Source organism: Seriola dumerili, unplaced genomic scaffold (genome assembly GCF_002260705.1).
Source record: "Seriola dumerili isolate Sdu_G_001 unplaced genomic scaffold, Sdu_1.0 BDQW01000052.1, whole genome shotgun sequence".
Taxonomy (NCBI): domain Eukaryota; kingdom Metazoa; phylum Chordata; class Actinopteri; order Carangiformes; family Carangidae; genus Seriola; species Seriola dumerili.
The window spans coordinates 4,597,855-4,615,973 of NW_019174307.1; the positions used below are offsets into that span (position 1 = coordinate 4,597,855).

The window sequence follows — 18,119 nt, forward strand, 5'->3', positions numbered from 1 at the left end:
GAAATGGACTGCAGTTAGACAAGAAGCAGGCAGACTGATACTGTAGAGCAAACAGAGACAGGCAGTGGATAGATGAGCAATCAGAATCAGATTTATTTGTCACTACCATAATATGCATTTCAGCATATATGGAAGCAAAACACCGTAGTCCACAAATCAGGGTGCGTTGCTTGGATCACTTCTCCTCGGTACCACCTATATTACCTTTTTTATTGTTTTAGTATGTCATAGCTCATTGCTTCCTCTGTTCTGTCATATTTTTGCTATATTTTGTGAGTGTGCGTGTGTGAATGTGAGAATGCAAATGGAAAAGTAAATGTACTTATGCATACAAATATGTATGCAACCTCCTTATAGTTATAAACCTGCGATGTTCCCCTGTGTGTTCCAGTATTAACATGTACTGAGGACTTGGTCTTGTCTGGAGGCAGGCCAGGTAGGTACGATCAAGCACTGAATTTTGCCATTGCTCTGGCTTTAACCAATCAAACACTGTGCAGTGATGGGCTTCATGATTCTGGCTTTGGGAAAGGTTCTCTCCCGCAGTGCAATTGTCTCCTTTGATTTCTCTGTTTGTCCACTTTTGATCAGCATGAAATTCCAACCTAATCTGTGCAGGAAATGATGGGATGATTTTTGTGGGGATTTTGTTTGGCATCATGAATCTGTGAAGTGATGATTTCAGCTGAATCTGTTCTGGTCAGGAATTGGATGTGTGCAGAGGTGTCTGTTCTTTCAGTCATCTAATGTCATGCTGTGCATCCTGTAAACCACCCGCTCTTCTTTAATGCTTATTTATGTTGTAAACTCTACAATAGTTTACAAGATATGATAACAATATTTGAGAATTAGTGGAAGTTTTGCTAGCATATTGATGATGCTATGGCCTTATCAAAAAATGTGAGGTTTTCAGTGGTGACACCGTAAGACATTACTCACCCACATGCTTTTTCCCAGTTTAAAGTAAGTAGTCTAATGTCCTAACCAGGCCACTCTGGCCTCTGCTTAAACAAAGCTCATTCACATTTACAGCTAAGGCTGATCCTACTTCTAGTAAATTTCTGGTCAGCTGTAATAAGAGGATTGCCTGTCATTTCTGTAGAGCAGTGGCATTTTTTTATGTAGTACTCTTTAAAAGCAGGGTGCACAGACATGATCTTGGAAAAGGCTGGTGCATAGACAACATGATGATGTATCACACTAATTATACTGTATCCTCCTCTTTTAGACTTTGTTGCTCAAAGGTAAATCTTATAGGCTGCACATACTGATTACTCCTAAAAATTTTCTTGATTTTCTTTATTTTTCTGTCTGCAGTGTTCTTTAAAACACACTCTTTTTATGTTGTGCAGCAAGGGCTCTCGATATTTTTACTTCCCAGTTAGTGTCCGTTATGAGTGTGTTAAAGCAAGATTAAGTTTGCCAGTGATGCTACTGTTTTCAGAAGACGTAACGGGTACAGGCCCACATTTCTCTGTGAGGTTATGCTGTCAAGCCCTCAGAAAATGCTTCAATCATAAGAAAAATGTCTTACCAACACTGACGCAAATGCTACTAAGTATTTTATCAGCACAAGATGTTAGACTGAGATGACCTCTGATTTCATACCACCTCTTGTTTATTCCATCAACCCATGGAAACGGTTTACAATGGACTCCATGGACATGAGGAGGATGCTTTGAATGAGAGATTGCTAAATCACTAATACTTCAGACTAATCCCTGGTGCTCTTCGCTCTCTCCTCCCACGCCTTTCTCCCTTGCTTTTAGTACAATTTCAGTCTTGATTTTGCATGGAGCACTTTAACCCTCAGCTGTTCTCCTGACAACATGAGCAATCAATGTCCGCTATCTCTCTGTATATCTGTCATGATCCAACTTTACCAAGCACAAAATAGAATGAACAAAAAGCTGACAATATGATCCACAATGTAATATATACAGTCAGAGTCACTGACATTATTGATTGAATGATTCACAAAAAAAGTTCAAGTCAGTGAGTTTTGTAGGAGTGAATTGCATTTTTGGAATCAAGTAGAAATACTACAGATAAACCCATAATAGTACATAACAGTATCAAATGACTCGTAATTAAACAAACTTAACAAATTCTAACAACTTAAGAATTTTTAAATTTTAAATATTCTCTCTGAGGAAATGTCATGTTTTCTGCTATGCTGTGCTTTATTTTTTCTTATTCAAGTTAATATGCCTTACAGCTTTCTTATGCCTCCCTGTATAGCTGTCATGTAGTGTTTTCTTAATCTGTTGCCTTTTCCTGCCCTCTCATTCCTCTCCTCTGGAACATTATCAGCACTGAGAGTAGATAAGTCTTTGGAGCTAGTTAAAAAAAATATATATATAATTTCTATTGCTGAGGAGAGACTATATGGAAAATATGAGGTCAGTTGAAGTTCATCCGCTGTCCATATAGTCAAACACCATCAAGTTCGTCACTGTTTTACAGTGGCAATGGGAGACTGTATGCTCCTTTGCCTTTTATGCTCCCAGTAGAGCTGTCCTCATGAATAAAACCTTCTGGCTCGGGGCCTCCAGCTCTGAATATATAAACACAGATTTGACATAAGACATTAAACCCCAGCCGGTAGAGCTGCAAAGCCGGGTCACTGATGCTCCAGAGACATCCAGTCCACTTCACTTAACTCAAGTGTGTATGTCACAACACTTGTCACCGTACTCTCAAATGCGCACTGTAGTGCACAATGTAGCAGATGCAATTGTATGGCTTATTCAGTATCCTCACTCTGCTGAGTTTATCAAAACCATGCACGCCTTATTTATTCATATTGTTTCATGTCCACTAAAACAACATTTTTGTGATTATCACCAGCTTGATTTCTCTTTCCAGGCTGTAGTTGAAAACAGATAGTGCCCTGAGCATTGACACAACTTTAGAAAATCGAGAGGGCGAGTTTAGACCAAAGATTCGTGAGCAGACAAATTGAACGTGCTGATCTGCAACTTTGTGAAAACCTGCTGCAGCTGTCGTTTCCATAGCAACGACTCTGTACTTCCATTCTAACCACTGCTTTTCAGGGTTTTTTTGTAGCTGGATACTTAGTAGCATCTTAAAATATAAATAGTGACTGTGAGTTACTTGCTACAGTTGCAGTTATAGTATTGATGAAACAGCAAAAAAAAAGGGGGCCGGAATTTTTGAAGCAAACACCCAGACATTGTGCAGTGTGACAAAGGGCAGTTTGTATATCTTGTTTAAGTACATTTTAAGGCTTGTGTCATACAGACACAGGTGTTCCTCAAAAAAATTAATGAGTTGATCCTCTCTTTCTTCCGTCCAAAACTCCATTGGACCTTTTGTAACTAACTTGACAAGCTAACTTTGCTATGAGCTGATTGGCTGTTGAAACAGTTCATGTGCCTTCTGTTGTAAAGCCAGCCACTGGTGACTCAATTTACACTGCTGTAACTTTTCCCCGCAGTGGTCTACAACCGTTTCATCTGTATGGTCTAAGAGAGAGACAGAGATCATAGTTAGCCTGTACATAAAGCCATATGCAATGAATTACACTTCAGAAAGAATTAATGTCTTTGTCTTTCATATTAATGTTATCAGCTTCCTGCTGCAAATTCTCTTCTGCTATATTCTGCTCCCCTTTCCTCCATATATTTTTCATGTCTTATCCTTCCTTCCCTCTCATTAATCTGCATATAATCTCTTTGCTGTTTTCATTGAATGTCCCCCTCCTCAGTCTCAGCTTTGGTTTACCTCACTCACTCCCCATTTCTTAAATCCCCCACCTGTTTGTCCTCTTCCCCTTGTCCTTCTCTTTTTCCTCCACACTGTTCTCCTCAGGTCTCCTCTTCCCTCCATCCTCCCTGCTCATGTCTCATCAAAGCTCCCCACAAGGAGTTGGACAGATCCGACCAACTGACAACAGTCTCACCGTCTGTACTGACATGAATTGGACAGCACACTAATAAATGGGAATGGCTCAGCAGTGACTCGCCCTTGAAAAACTTCTGGTATTTGTGGTAGTGACTGTACCACATGGAAGAACACACCTGGTGTGAATGCACTTGTGCCTTATTAACTGAAATATTCCTCAACAGAAACCTCTCTCATTGTCAGTTATTCAGTCTAGTAACACCTGTCACAGACTGACACAAGTTTGCTGTCACACTTGATACTGTGTCTCAGTTCATCTCTTCATCTCCTGCCACTTTTCCTTCATCCTTGTTCCGGTGACAAGTCTGAAAGGTTAATCTCCCTTTCCTCCTTTCACTTTCTTTTTTCTCCCCCTTTCTCTGTTTTCTTACCCTTAATACTTTTTTTTTCTCCTTCCCCCCTTTCCTTTTTCTGACCTTCACTCCTAACCTCATAGTGAAACTGGCTATCTCAGGTGAGATGCTATCAGTGTGAGGCGAGGAATTCAGATCCGCTCTTGACTCTGCAAGGAAACAATAGGTCACATAGTCCCTGGAAGGTTTAGACGAGTTGTCTTCTGCTTCATGTTTTTGTAATACTTCAAGCACTGTTGCAATATTAAGTTTGACTTCCATCAAATGATTTTTATATGATATGATTTTTGCTCTTTTATGTTTAATTTGTTCTGCACATTTCATGGATATGCTGCTCTGTTTTAAAAGGAGGTTGGATAAGAAGGTTTTCATCTGTAGAGAGATTTGTCCAATAGGTTGCTAGCTTAGCTTAGCACAAAAAAAACTGAAGCGAGGGGAAAGAGTTACCTTCGCATTTGCAAAGCTGCATTCTAAAACTTTCAAATTTCTGTTCAATTTGCACATTGTTTCTTGTGCTTTGTCTTCTGTTGGAAGTTAGCTGTTTGTCTCTGCTTCCAGTGCTAAACCTGGACTCAGAAATGAGATTGATAGTGACCTTCTCATCCAACTTCTGAAATCAAGAAATCAAACAAGCATAATTCCATAAAAATATTGAAAATTAATGGAAATAGTTTAGTACACTGTAACTGTTTTGTGAACACAACTGCAGTGGTGAGGGCACAATTCAGAGGGTTTTTATTAAATCACCCTGCCATCAAGGTAATGGTGAGTTTGGTTGATAAACGTAAGGAATGTGCTTACCTACATCTCAGCTACACCACTGTACAACTTTTTCCTGCACGTCCCACCCAATTAAGATGATTATAATATAATAATAATATTTTTACTTAGTTAAATGTTTACAACATAACTATGACCAAAGGATGTATATCTTTCTGAACACTGTTTTAAATCATTTCAGAGAATAAAGACATGATTACTCTTGACACAGAAGAGTATGGAGCTTTAAATAGCATCTTTAATGTGTCTATGATCCCGTTTGCCACTTTACTGTTAAAGAAGCATTATTGGGCTTTTGCACTCATGTTCAGTACGTAAAATGTCCTAATATTCTGCATCGTCTTTTGCTGTCATTTAAGTTGAGCCTTGGCTATTGGTATACACACACATTTAAAATGCTAGACACAAGCTAGTGGGATCATAAATTGTTGCTGTTGACTATGAAGCACAGTAACAAAGGAAATCTATTCAGAAGGTTACTGTTGGGATTGAACTTGACAAAATATTTGCTGCTAACTTCATACTTGAAATCTCTGGATAGTTTGAGAAGGTTTTCATTGTTTCACTGTTGACTGTACATGCCTTTATTTTTAATGCCTTCTTATTACTTTAAATAAGTTTTTCTTTTTTAGATTCCTGTATAAATACATTCAGACCTTCTGTGAAAAAACTATAAGAGAGCAGCTTTCTTTTGAAGAAGAGGAGGCAGGTAGTAAACTAGCTGGTAACCTAAGACTATGATAGGTCTCTGAACAGAGTACCTATTTACTATTTAGTGTTTGCTTGGGAGGAGACTGTATATCCTTGGTATGTGTGTCTGTGCTTTTTTTCCCCTTCTTGTCTTATGTTTGTGTTAATTGTCAACATGAGGGCTCGGTATATCCTCACTGCCCATTGTGTTTCCTTCATGGATTACTTAACATGTGGGAGTATTTATATACATTTGGTTTGTGAGTCGTCTGGCAAAGCATTGTACTTTTCTTCATATATTTGTATGTGTGGTGCTTTAGCTCCAGCTAATATATACTGCTCATTTTTCACTGTGTCTTCAGGCTACAGAAATATGAGGTAATTACGAGGCTGCTGGAAGAGCTTCTACCAAAATCCATGTATCAAATGTTTTGCTTCAGGACGCTCCAGGTTCTGAGAATATTACACCACATTATTTCCCTCAAAAGCTATTACTTATTATCACAGGCTGAATCTTGCTTCTGTAAACCGGTTCCTTTACCTCCTGAGAAGACATGTGGTTTTGAGCAGAGTAATTTATTTTTAGGGCTTCCCTCTTTGGATACACAGCTTCCATACCTTCCCTGTAGAAAGTGCTCTAACTCCCTTTGTACTTTATTGTTATTCCTGATGATATGATGATTGATTCGTAATACAGTAGATGTATGATCGTATTTGCCAAACTGAAGCACCTATGAGCTTACATGATTTGCAAGGAGTAATCAAGGAGTAATTATTTTAGATTTACTTATTACTTTACATAAGCAACAAATGTTTGTTTTTCAAATATATTTTTCCAAACAGTAGCCTAAATTCTGTATTATTTTTTTGGCTTTATTCGTTTTATTCTAATTTTGTTGTTTGTTTATGGGAAATTGGTATTATTCTAAAATGTCCTCTGATATATCACCGTGGGCCAGTTTTGCCATCTTTTCAGAGTCCATTCATATCTTATGGATGCTGCAGGTAAGTTGTAAAGCTGTATAAATCAGAATTGTTCTGTTCCAGTTTTACATTATCTCTTCCATTGTAATTGTTTGTGTTTATATTGAAGTGCAGTTGTTGTTAAACTCCCATCTTGATCGGCCGCTTCTTTTATATCTTCCTCTTCTCCCTTCTCATTAGTGTGCCCGTGGTTGCTGACCTGATGGAGACATGTATTGATGATGTCCTCAGGACTCCTGTTGTTCCCATGGTGACAGCTATAGAGGAGGCTGGACCAAGCAATGCCTATGCCACTACCAGTGTCACAGCAGAGGATCTGCTCAGCCTCAATGGTGAGGCTCTTGAAAACCTATCAGTGTTAAATCAGTGTAACAATGACAGTTATGCTAAGAAAAAAGAAAATATTTCAAATTTAGTTTTCGAGGCAAATCGTCCTCTAATCCTGTAAATGTATATGGCAGGATAATATAGTGACAGTGTGCCAGATTGTGAGACACTGGCACCACCACTCAAGCTCACTGTTTATACATTTGCACTGCAGTCATTAATAAACCCAGAGATGATTATCTGTGGTTCATGTTGTTAATAAGTAAATGAAACAGAACTTCTAGAGAAGAAACTTCAAAGTAAATAAAGTTGTTGTATGTGTGCATTCAAATGTATCTGTGCATGTCCTCAGAAGCAGCAGCTCGTCTGAAGCAGCTGGAGTTGGAGAGCAGCCCACTTCTTGCTACTCCAAGAAATAACGTTAATGTCAATATGGCCATGAACAATCAGGTGGGTGTTTGTTGATAAAGTATTTTTACTAAAACCAACACTAAATAATAAAAGCCTTTTGTTGCCTTCTAGATACACTCTAGTCTGCATAGGATGAGGTCAGGCTTATTTAAAGGCAAATCAAATTTAATTCAGTATTTAAACAAAACATTTTTTTCCATGGGAACAGGAGGATGTGGTGAAGCTCACAGAGAAGTCTGGTCTGAGCAGTACAGGCAGTAGTCCAGTTGTCACTCCACTGCGCACCCCGGAGGATCTGAAGAGTAACATCCTGAAGGCACAAGCTGAGGCTGCCCTCAAGGTGAGGAACACACTACACTAAAATGAACAAAAAGAGAGAGGAGGAGGAGGAAACACTTAAGATAATGCAGTTACAGTACTTTTGTCTTCATATGGTAATTCTCAAACCATTGTCAGCTAAACTAAATGAGCATATCAAGTTACTGAATATCAAAAGGCTTTGGGGAATGACTGCAGCCTTGCTGTTTTCATCTACATTAGTGCTTCCACATTCTACTTCAGTGTGCAAGTGTAATGAATGAACAGTGAGACTTCACTGAAATGAATTTAAATCTTGTGCGTTGATGGAAGGAGGTTCAGGAGGAGATCCAGACGGCATAAGCAGAAGCATTTATTGAAGCCTGATCAATCAAGGAGAAAAGAGAAAAGCAGTATAAGTTAACAAGTGTAATGTCACCAAATACTGAAGGATTTCCTCCTGGTTAACTATGTTTAACCTTATACCCCCATCATACATACTACATGTCCAAAAACGGTTATTCTTCATGCAACCACATCACATCCATACATGTGTGTTGATTATATTGGGTACCTAATCCTAAACATTAAAACACATTTACCTAAATCACATTGTGTACAACTATGGAACTTACATCTTTCGCAGAGAAGATGTGTGTAAATCATGACCATGAGGGGTGTTGTGACTATTCACCGGAGACTCTGTCTTCTGAGGGTCTGTGCTTGACCATGGTTACCAATGGTAACTTCCAATGGGGTATGGGCAGTAAGGGCACTGTGTGTGTGACCTGTGGGGAAATACCACATAGAGACCTAAAGACTTAATAACAAAGAAAAAATCCTTCACAAATTGATCCATGGACTTGTGCTGGTTGTGTGTGCTCCATGGTTTTTAATGAGCTTGTCTTTGATTGAATGTTTGTCAGATTGAACCTTGCGGCTTATTATTCCTCATAACATCAGCCCTGTCCACATGACTTCAACAAGATCACTCTTTGTACAAGTCTTTGTCCCTCCTTTGATGCCTCTGATTGGTTTAAGAAATTGAAATAATGACTATTTTATTCATGTATCTCAAACTATAGTGTAACAACAGAGTATGGAACTTAACAAGGTCTTATCCAGGGCTTTTACACCTAACCCCTTTGATACAGCATGTTTTTGATCTTGCCCTAACATAGTGTCACGGCAGAATTAAATCATCACAGCTATGATATATCACACCTCCACTGCTGTCTATCAGAAATGTGGAATGTGTCATTGTTATGAACTTGTAATGGTATTCTGCTATTAAGTGGACTGGCGATGTGTGCCTGTGTAAGTCCCCTATTCCCAACACTTTTCTCTGTCTGTCTGATCATCCACTTATCTCTCTCTGTTTACCTCTGTGTAGGGCTCTTTGGAGGAACATGCTGTAATGGTTGGAGATAAAAACTGTAACTTGCAGGAAGCTTCTGCCAGGTATGACCTCACAATTACACATTTTTCAAAGCTTACTAATCTATAGTTACAAAATGATGATAAATGAATGAATGAAAAAAAAATTTTTTTAAACTGAACTTGAGTGAGTCAACTGACGCTCTTAAAACTATGCAAAATATACTGTGTATATTTTTGTAGAATTATATTGCATTTTTTGTCACAATCTCCTCTCCTTTAAAGTACAGCACTGTCAGTATAGCGCGAACATGTACAGGAGAGGAGCCATTGTCGCTTGTGTTTCATTGTCTTGAAACTGGGCCTTTTCCCCTCCTCCTCCTTCATCTTCCTGAGTCATACCAACTGTCATTGCATTGTCTCGACCAATCACACATCACAATCCTTGCTGGTGGAGCTGATTAACCTCTTGAATATTCATGAGGATTATTAGCATAGCTCACAACATTACATCACCTGCAGCTCATCCCTATAAGCAAGGCCATACAGATAAGACAAGCAGGTCCCTGTCTTGTGTCAGAGGCACTAAATGACTCAAACTGGAGGAGAAGCCACATTAGATTTGATAAAATCTGTTGGTCACAAATTTAGTTAAAGTCGCCTGATTGCATGGCCTCAAGATATGGTTTAACAAGACAAAGGGATTTACTGAATCTGATATGTTTAAAGATTAATTAACTTGTAATAAAAACGTGGATAAAAATAAATTCTTTACAGAACTATGATATAGCTTAAAGTAAGATAAAATAATGCATACTATAGTGCAGAGATTTTACTCAGTGTAATAGGATGAATTTGATCCCGTCCTGTGAGTCATGTTATTCCTCTGTAAATCATACTGAATATGTCATGCAGGTTAGCACGTTATGTGAACATTCACTACTAAAAGATGCGCTGTGTTTCTCCAGGTTGAAGGTGCGTAGCGGGCGAATGGGCAGTAACTCGTCTCTTTCTGTCACCAGTCGGCCTGACACCCAGGACTCCTGGGACCTGCTAAAGCCAGCTTCACTGATCTCATCAGCAGGGGCCAGGTCAGTGTGCTTGCTTGTGTGTATGAAATGCTTTTGTGTTCAATTTTTACTTTGCATGTGCACTCAGCACATTATATTTTTTCACCCACTTAAATGCTCTTGGGCACAGGGAGAACAGATTAGTCAAAGAGGAAGTCTTTGACACTAGCTGCAAATATGTAACTTTCTGAGAGGACTGAGACACACACATGATCTGTTTTTCTCTTCTCTTTTATCTAACTTTAAGTCAAATGATAAACTTATTGAAAATTGTCACCAATATTTTTGTTTTAGTTTGTCGTTTAATGCAAAGTTTTGTCATGGATTAATTAAAGGAGGGCATGAAATAGTTATAAGTAATGCTGTAAAGACGGAGTTTAGAGAGTAAAAACCAGGGTGCACCTAGATTACATTGCCAATCTGCTTTTTTCTCAGTATATAACCTCAATATATAATGTTGTCTCACGGATAATTATATAGGCCTGTTTTCACCCAAATAGAACATAAAATATAAATAATCCAGATTTCACAGTGATCAGAGACAAAGATGCTACTTGTTCTTTATAGTCTTTGCTGACATCTGTTGGCATGTTTGGGTAATGCATGTGTGTATGTGTTTGTGTTTGTGTTTGTGTGAGTGTGTTGGGTCACATGACTCGAGTTCTGCCTGGATACTGCTGGTGTCGCTGCTCGAAAGTGTTTACAGTAGGATGACACAAAAATACAGACACACACAGACGCTTGACCAGACAATTCACAAAGGGTGTTTTGGCTCCAGGCTCATTGATGCAGTAAATGCTTCTGCTATTCAGGCTGTTTTTCTTCTACAGTCTGGAGAAAGGAGACTCATGTTTTGCTTAAACTAAAAACTGATTAATCACCATTAATCGACAATAATTTTGACTATCAGTTAATCTTTGAAGGCATTTATCAAGAAAAAATGCTCAACTTTCCGTTTAAAGCTTCTCAAATGTTTAGGTTTTTTAGTCATATGTATTTTTATGAAGCAATTTTGGCCATATAGGTGATACAGGTAATACATTTCAGTCGCTTCATTTTCTATAACAAAAATAAGAACAAATGGTGGAACAGAAGACAAGAACACACACATGTCCACTCGAACAAACAAGACCCTGTAAGACAAGTGCAAGTGCTGAAATAAAGATTATAAATAAAGATAAAGATATTGGGCTTATAATTTATGGGGGAAAAAAAAGTTTAGGTTTTTTTTCTTTTCTGTGTTAAATACTGTTTACCCTGGGGGTTTGAACTGTTGGTTGAGCAACACAAGTCATTTGAAAACATTATGTTGGGGCTGTGTGGTTGGCTCAGATAATTTAGGGATTTCTCCAATCATATGAACAAGAAAGTGCATGGATTGTTATTGGATTGTTATGGATTGAAAGTTAAATGTGTTTATTATACCAAGGATGAGGAACAGGAAATACAATTATGTCTGTTTCTATGAGGAATTCTCTATGAAGTAGAGCAGAAATCTGAAATTCTCTATTCTTTTATCATTTTTTCTCTTCTTCCATTCATCAGTGCCGAGAGGTTAGCTGAAGATTTAAATCCCTCTGCTCCCAAGATGCCCTCTGAGTCTGCTGGTGAAACCATGGCACCAAAGGTAGCTAGTTATTGTGCTGCATTTACATTTGTCACCATGAATCCTTTTACACATTTACAAAGTGTTTGCTGTTATTTAGTGCATTAGTGCATATTTAGTCTGCAGAATAAATATGACTTCATTGAATTTTTCAAGCATCATAACATTAACTGTATTACACATTATGATGGTACAGGTAAATTTTACATGTCCATTCTATTGTACTGATGTGACTCATGGAGGAAACCTACAAACTGTGACAACTCTTTAACCTGAGGCTGTTACTCTTTAATAAAGATGTACGCAGGCTGCTCGTGCGGCTCCTGTTGATGTTTGTGTCACGTTGATCCTAATGTGAACTGATTGTCTAATCCAGGATTTATATGGGTTTCATTGTTGTTTGTATGTTGTGTTTGAGAGTGTTTGTGTCATTCTGCAGGTTAAAGCGGAGGAGGTTGACCTGCAGAACAGTGCTCCACTATCTGACAACCTGATCGACTTCACTGATCCAACTCCTGCAGTAAGTCTTACGACCACTGCATGTGCAACAGTTTTCAACTCCTGCAACGAGTTGTCATTTAATCATTTTCTGAGAGTTTGCAAGCAACTGTGCAGCAGGAAATGCTTCAGTGACTTTCTCAAGAGCAGCAAGAAGGACACACTGGTCATTACAGGGAGTTAACCACTGACCTTCACCTCAAGACAAACTCAGTCTAACCACATGAGTGGACTTTAACAATACATCACTTATTCACCCTCATTCAGAAAAGTTAAACCCATGTCTGCAGCCCTGGCCACAGTTGCTTCCAACGCTACCAGACTTTAGTGAATGTTTATTTCTATAGGGAGGAATTTAATTCAATGTAAGTGATGGTTAAGGTTTACAGTATTTATGAGTATATAGTCTGAAACTGACCTAAACCAAGAAAGAAAGAGAGTGAATGTGTGTGCGGGAGAAAGAAACTGAACTGGAAATGAAGATGATGATTTTATTTGTATGGAAAGTAGACTTGCATTCAAAAATCTCTCTGTTATCCATGGAAATAAACCTGCTTCAGTGAATGCACCGCACCCTTATAACAGTATGGTCATAATATGATCAAAATGTCTTCCAGCTACCATCAGTGCAACAGCCCAAACCTCTCATCACACCTCGCTGGATCATTCCAACAACTGCTGTGAGTGGTCATTCTCTGTCAAACTTTTCTCCTGCTCAACTGTCTTCCTGCTTTTGTCTCTGCCTGGTCCTTTCTTTCCACAGGGTCTTTGAGAAATCTTTCAGGCAGTTATGATGTACATTTAATTATTTTAATTTGTGTCCATTGTCCTAAAACTGGTGATGTAAGCCTCAGGATTGTTTCTTCCATATGCACTCGCATAGTTGCTGTAAACTTTGGCTGATGTAGAGGCTCTGTAGAAACTGACCTTCCTTCCCTCCTTCTCCCTCATCCCCCTCTAATGCAGCCTCCTGGTGTCTTTACTAACGGCCTGCTCGACCTCGACCCCCCTGCTAAGGTCGCCCCTCTTCTCCCTGCAGATGGGGGAGCTGCTCTCACCCCAGCCCTCCCCCACCTCGCACGCACACGTAACACCAGCTCCGCCAGGTAAAATTCTTGAGATTTGAAGCAAAGCGTTTAAAAGTTGCTTTTAAAGCCAGCGTTGTAGTGTGCTGACCAAGCAAGAAAATGCTTCCTACAGCTAGACTCCCAATGCAAAAGCCCTTCAGATGGGCAACAAGTGAAACATAACTGACTAGGATGTGTAGCTGTCTTTGCACTTAGCTGAAATCGCTTGTAATTCATACTTGACTTTGGTACTTTGAGAAATCATGAGTTTTCTTTGAGGCTTAAACGTTGTTTCTGTCTGTGAACCACTAATATATATACTGCAGAGTCCTTGATGAAACATGTTGTAATGCAGGTTTTTCTTGCTGTAAACTGGTTGGCAAAGAAATTCTCATGGACACAGAGCAAAATAATGTTGAGAATGATGTCAGCTGTGTAATTTACCATGTGATGGATGTTTTATCTCATCTGTTCTTCATCATAGTTGTGTTTTATGAATACAGCAAAATGTTTTTCAAGAGCCATATGCTCACAAATATTTAATCAACAAGAAAGTGTGTGTTCAATGTTCAGTGGTCTTTATCTCTGATCCAGTAACTTAGCATCCTGCCCCTCCTTTGTGCCACAGCACTGCGGCTCAACCACCAGCCTCGGAGGATGGAGCCAAACCCAGAGGTCTCCTGACCACTGAGCTCTGATGAAGAAACGAGGAGCCACCACCATCAACATTCATCTCCCAGACGGCTTTCCCACCTCATCCCATCACATCCCATCACCCTCTCACCCTTCCACTCACAGGCAAGCCGGGCCGGATGCGCTGAACACTGTGGGCTAAGAAGAATGCCAGAAGGAAGAGGCAGCTGATTAGCACCACAATTTCAATTGCACCCACACTGACAAACAGATAGAAGGAAATGTACACAGATCAGCAATAGGAATGTGAGCACAGTTTCTCACAACACCAAACTTAGTTTTTGTAAAACCAGTAAAACAAACATTTAGTTCCAGTATTAACATCTTAAGAACATGTAACCTGTGAATTTGCTGTTTGAGTTTCACCGTTAGTGACCTGCCATTTATTTAATCCATCCAGTCAACCAAACCTCAGCCTCTAACCACCAGCACCAACTTCCTGTAGAAAACAAGTAATGACAGTCATGTCTGCTACAGAGGTCAAGTTGAGGCTCATACACAGAAATCCACCATCTCATGACTGTAAGGTACGTTGCATAAAAGTATCAACCATTAGCTTCTGACATAAATGGTAGGTTGTCTCTTTTAGTGCTACTCTCCCACCACCCTTTTGTTTTTTAAATCACTGGCAATGAATAGCCACTGGATCCCTGCTACTCTGAGCTTTTCTGCTGAACTACACTGGAACTGGACTGAAAAGACAAGTCTAAAAATTAAGGACAGAAAGACACTTAACTTAAGACTTAACTTAAGATGTTGATTCTAAGAGATAAACAGCACCTGGACTCTTGACATGATGAAACACGTGGACGTGATACTGTACTGTCCTTGTAGCACACTGCAAAACCTTTTTTAAACCCAGTCAATACTACATGTGAAACTTGTCTGTTGCAGCCACTGGATATGAACACTACTCTGGATTATCTTTGCAACACTGGACCTTGAATGAATTCTTTGCAATGGATGATGATTAAGACGACAACTTCGGTTTTTCAACTTTTGTTTTTATTATCCTGCTCTTACACTTTTGTCTATTTTTGATGCTTTTATTTGCCCTTTGCATTACATTTTAAATCTGCACATTTTGGTACCAGCGTCAAGAGGGACTAAACATCACTAACAAAATTAGAACACTTTGTCTAAAATGTGATTCAATAATAAGCTTCACTGGAAACCACTGCTTTCATATGCTGATTTTTTTTTATTTTTTTTTTAGTTATCCACATTAATTTTAATTTGTAAACTGTCAAAAACTCTTAAAGTTAATTGTGATCGTTGGAGTACATGATGGACAGTCAGTCCAAGTTGAACTCGGGATAATTGAACTCATTTTAGACACTAATTTGACCCTTTTATAGACAATGACTCAAAGTATTAACATGCTGTAGCTATTACCCTGCCTTATGTAAATGAATGTATTCAAAATGTCTATTCCAAGAATGCTGGAGTACAAATATATGACTTGTACAACATCTCATCTTGAATCCACATTTGCTAATACTCTTTATAACCGAAGGAAAACTTTTTGTACCTGTGAAATTGAGGCCTAATTCTACATTGTCTGAGTTATTAATGAACTTTATCACACTGACTAAAAGGTAGAATTGTAGATGTCATACATTTTTTTTTACCCCATACATCATAACCACTGAGTCTGGACCCTCATTCAAGTTATGTCTATGTAGCTTTTTTTTAGTATGATGCTGATGAAGGGAAGCTGACTGTTTTACATTGTCTTCTTAGCAGTGACAGTTATTTATGCTACTACTCACTGTAATTGCTCAAATATTACATGTTGTCCAAAAGTGTTGTAGCATACAGTTACAATGTATTATCAGTATAATGGCATCAGCTGGCTGTAGATATGAAGTAGATTTATATATATATTTTTTTTTTTGAAGATGATGTTGGCAGTATTGTTACTACACACTAAGGAGAATTTCAGCATTGAGGTGTTTTCTAATTACAAAACAAGTAGGAATTGTGTCACTGATCAAACTGGGGAAAACACAAGTTGTGACATCTCAATTTCATTTTTATATAAACTTTTCTTTTTTTTTTTTTCCTGGAATACCTTGATCATGATTCAGTAAAGCTTTGCTACAGTAGGAGTCAGTTGTTTTTCATTCATTTTCATTCTTTAGCTACTGTTAAAATTATTTGCAAAGGAGGTTATCAGTGATCACAGTTTGATTTAAGCAAGATGTGAACCTGATTTTCTACCCTGCTGTGGACCAGATGTGATTTTGTCTGGTTAAACCTATTATGAAACAATAGCCTGGATCACTCAAAGGTTAAGAAAAACAACATATTTTGCATTCCTACTTAGCCGCCCTGTCTGTTATAAGTAAAGCTCTTGTATCTGTATCAGTGGCCTGTTTAAAAAATTGTTTTTTAAAGCAATAGCCTGAATTTGAGTTTATTTACTAGTCACCATTTGTCATCTAATGGAGTGCTCAGCAAAGTGGTATTTTTTGCCATTGCACCCCTCAAAAGGATGTGATTTAATCCTACTATTTGAAGTGCATCATCCACTAAAATAAAGGAAAAACCTACTTTTAAAAACAACTAATAAGATCTAAGAAAACAATGTGAATTAAGAGTTCTGTCTAGTGTCATACAGACATTAAAGGAAATTTACAAAGTAATCAAACTGGTTCTTCAAATTATCCATTGATAATGAATGATGTGCTGACGGGGCCCAGTTGCCCAGGTGTTACATTTTGTAGTTACAAACTACTGAGATAATTACTAACAGGCTGATATGAAACTCTTCATCACTCCTTTAGTCCATGTGTTCAGCTCTCTGTCTCTGTGTTTTGGTAAAACCCTAAAATACAAGTGGCCACAACCTGCACCATTTTGGCTGCACAAAGAATTTATCACTCAGCTGACCCAGGGTGGTTGGAATGGTGTGAATTTCCTCTCCGTGCAACAGAATCTATAACATCAGCTGCAATCACAAAACACACTTTTCCTTGTATATCGTTCACCTTCATTTACATTCCAGCAATTTATGGAACATGTTTCAAGTAAACTTAATATATAATGCAAGTCCTATTAAAGTGACAGACGTATATGAGTTATAAGTTATGTGACTTGTAAACTAACACTGTGCAGACTTGCAAAGAGACACAGTCCTTTTACACATGTTTGTATTGGCAGACATTGGGACTTGTTATGGTAGGAAAAGCACAGGTGTTACTAATAACATTAATTAACTATGGTTCCGTTATGTTGCTGATGCCATTTTTACTGTGTGTTGTGGTTAATTCACCACAGGATGGCAGCACAGAACCATTTTTACCTCTGGTGCGCGGAGAACTGAACAGATGATTTTCCTCTAACACCATTTACACTCCTGTTTATATAATATACACAGTTTTCAGTGTAGTACCACTAACATCGAAGTTTTAATGCATTAAAAAGTGGGCTCTTTCCAGATTAGGGTTCTCTGGGGATGAATTTAAACACTCTCTATGCCTTTGAATTTGAACAATCATTTTGTATGATCTAATTTCTTTTTTTCACATTGAGGTTAAATTCAACATAAGCCCTCTGGGTTTCTAACCTCACCTGGACATCCACTTCATAAAAAAACTATATACAGTGTATTTATAATGTTTAATGTGTGTGAATAAATAAATCACATCAAATCAATCTATGATAGACTAATTTTTATCAACATATGGAATTATCATCTTATCTGACACACACTCATCACAGACTTTAACAGGATTTCAGTGAATATTTCCTCCTGATTATACTTGCTGTGTCAATAAATCACAGTCTAATATCTCCAGGTTGAAGATTAGTGTCTCGTTTGCTCAGGAAAGTCTATTAATCAGATCCAATATGAGCGATGTCTGTATTAGGGACACTGGAGTTATTTGTGGGAGTGGATTGGTGTTAGAAGAGTGTGTAAATGATAAGTAATGCTCACAGCACCATTCTCAAGCACCTTTCTTTCTTTTTTGAATGAACAGTTGTTTCATCAACAAGAACAAAACATCCCCTCCCTCCAAGCCTATATGGACCA

General features: G+C 38.3%; 1 protein-coding gene across 1 annotated transcript in view; it reads left to right on the forward strand.

Moving 5' to 3' along the window:
- The window catches only part of epb41l5 (erythrocyte membrane protein band 4.1 like 5), a 35,000-nt gene extending 18,338 nt beyond the window's left edge, over window positions 1-16,662 (forward strand). Inside the window, exons 17-26 of the mRNA XM_022740677.1 lie at window positions 6,915-7,066; window positions 7,414-7,511; window positions 7,681-7,812; window positions 9,163-9,230; window positions 10,115-10,237; window positions 11,762-11,843; window positions 12,262-12,342; window positions 12,938-13,000; window positions 13,287-13,426; window positions 14,016-16,662. Of these exons, the coding sequence (XP_022596398.1) occupies window positions 6,915-7,066; window positions 7,414-7,511; window positions 7,681-7,812; window positions 9,163-9,230; window positions 10,115-10,237; window positions 11,762-11,843; window positions 12,262-12,342; window positions 12,938-13,000; window positions 13,287-13,426; window positions 14,016-14,085 (1,009 nt within the window). The 3' untranslated portion in view covers window positions 14,086-16,662. The remainder of the gene's footprint in view (window positions 1-6,914; window positions 7,067-7,413; window positions 7,512-7,680; window positions 7,813-9,162; window positions 9,231-10,114; window positions 10,238-11,761; window positions 11,844-12,261; window positions 12,343-12,937; window positions 13,001-13,286; window positions 13,427-14,015) is intronic.
- The last annotated feature ends 1,457 nt before the right edge of the window (window positions 16,663-18,119 follow it).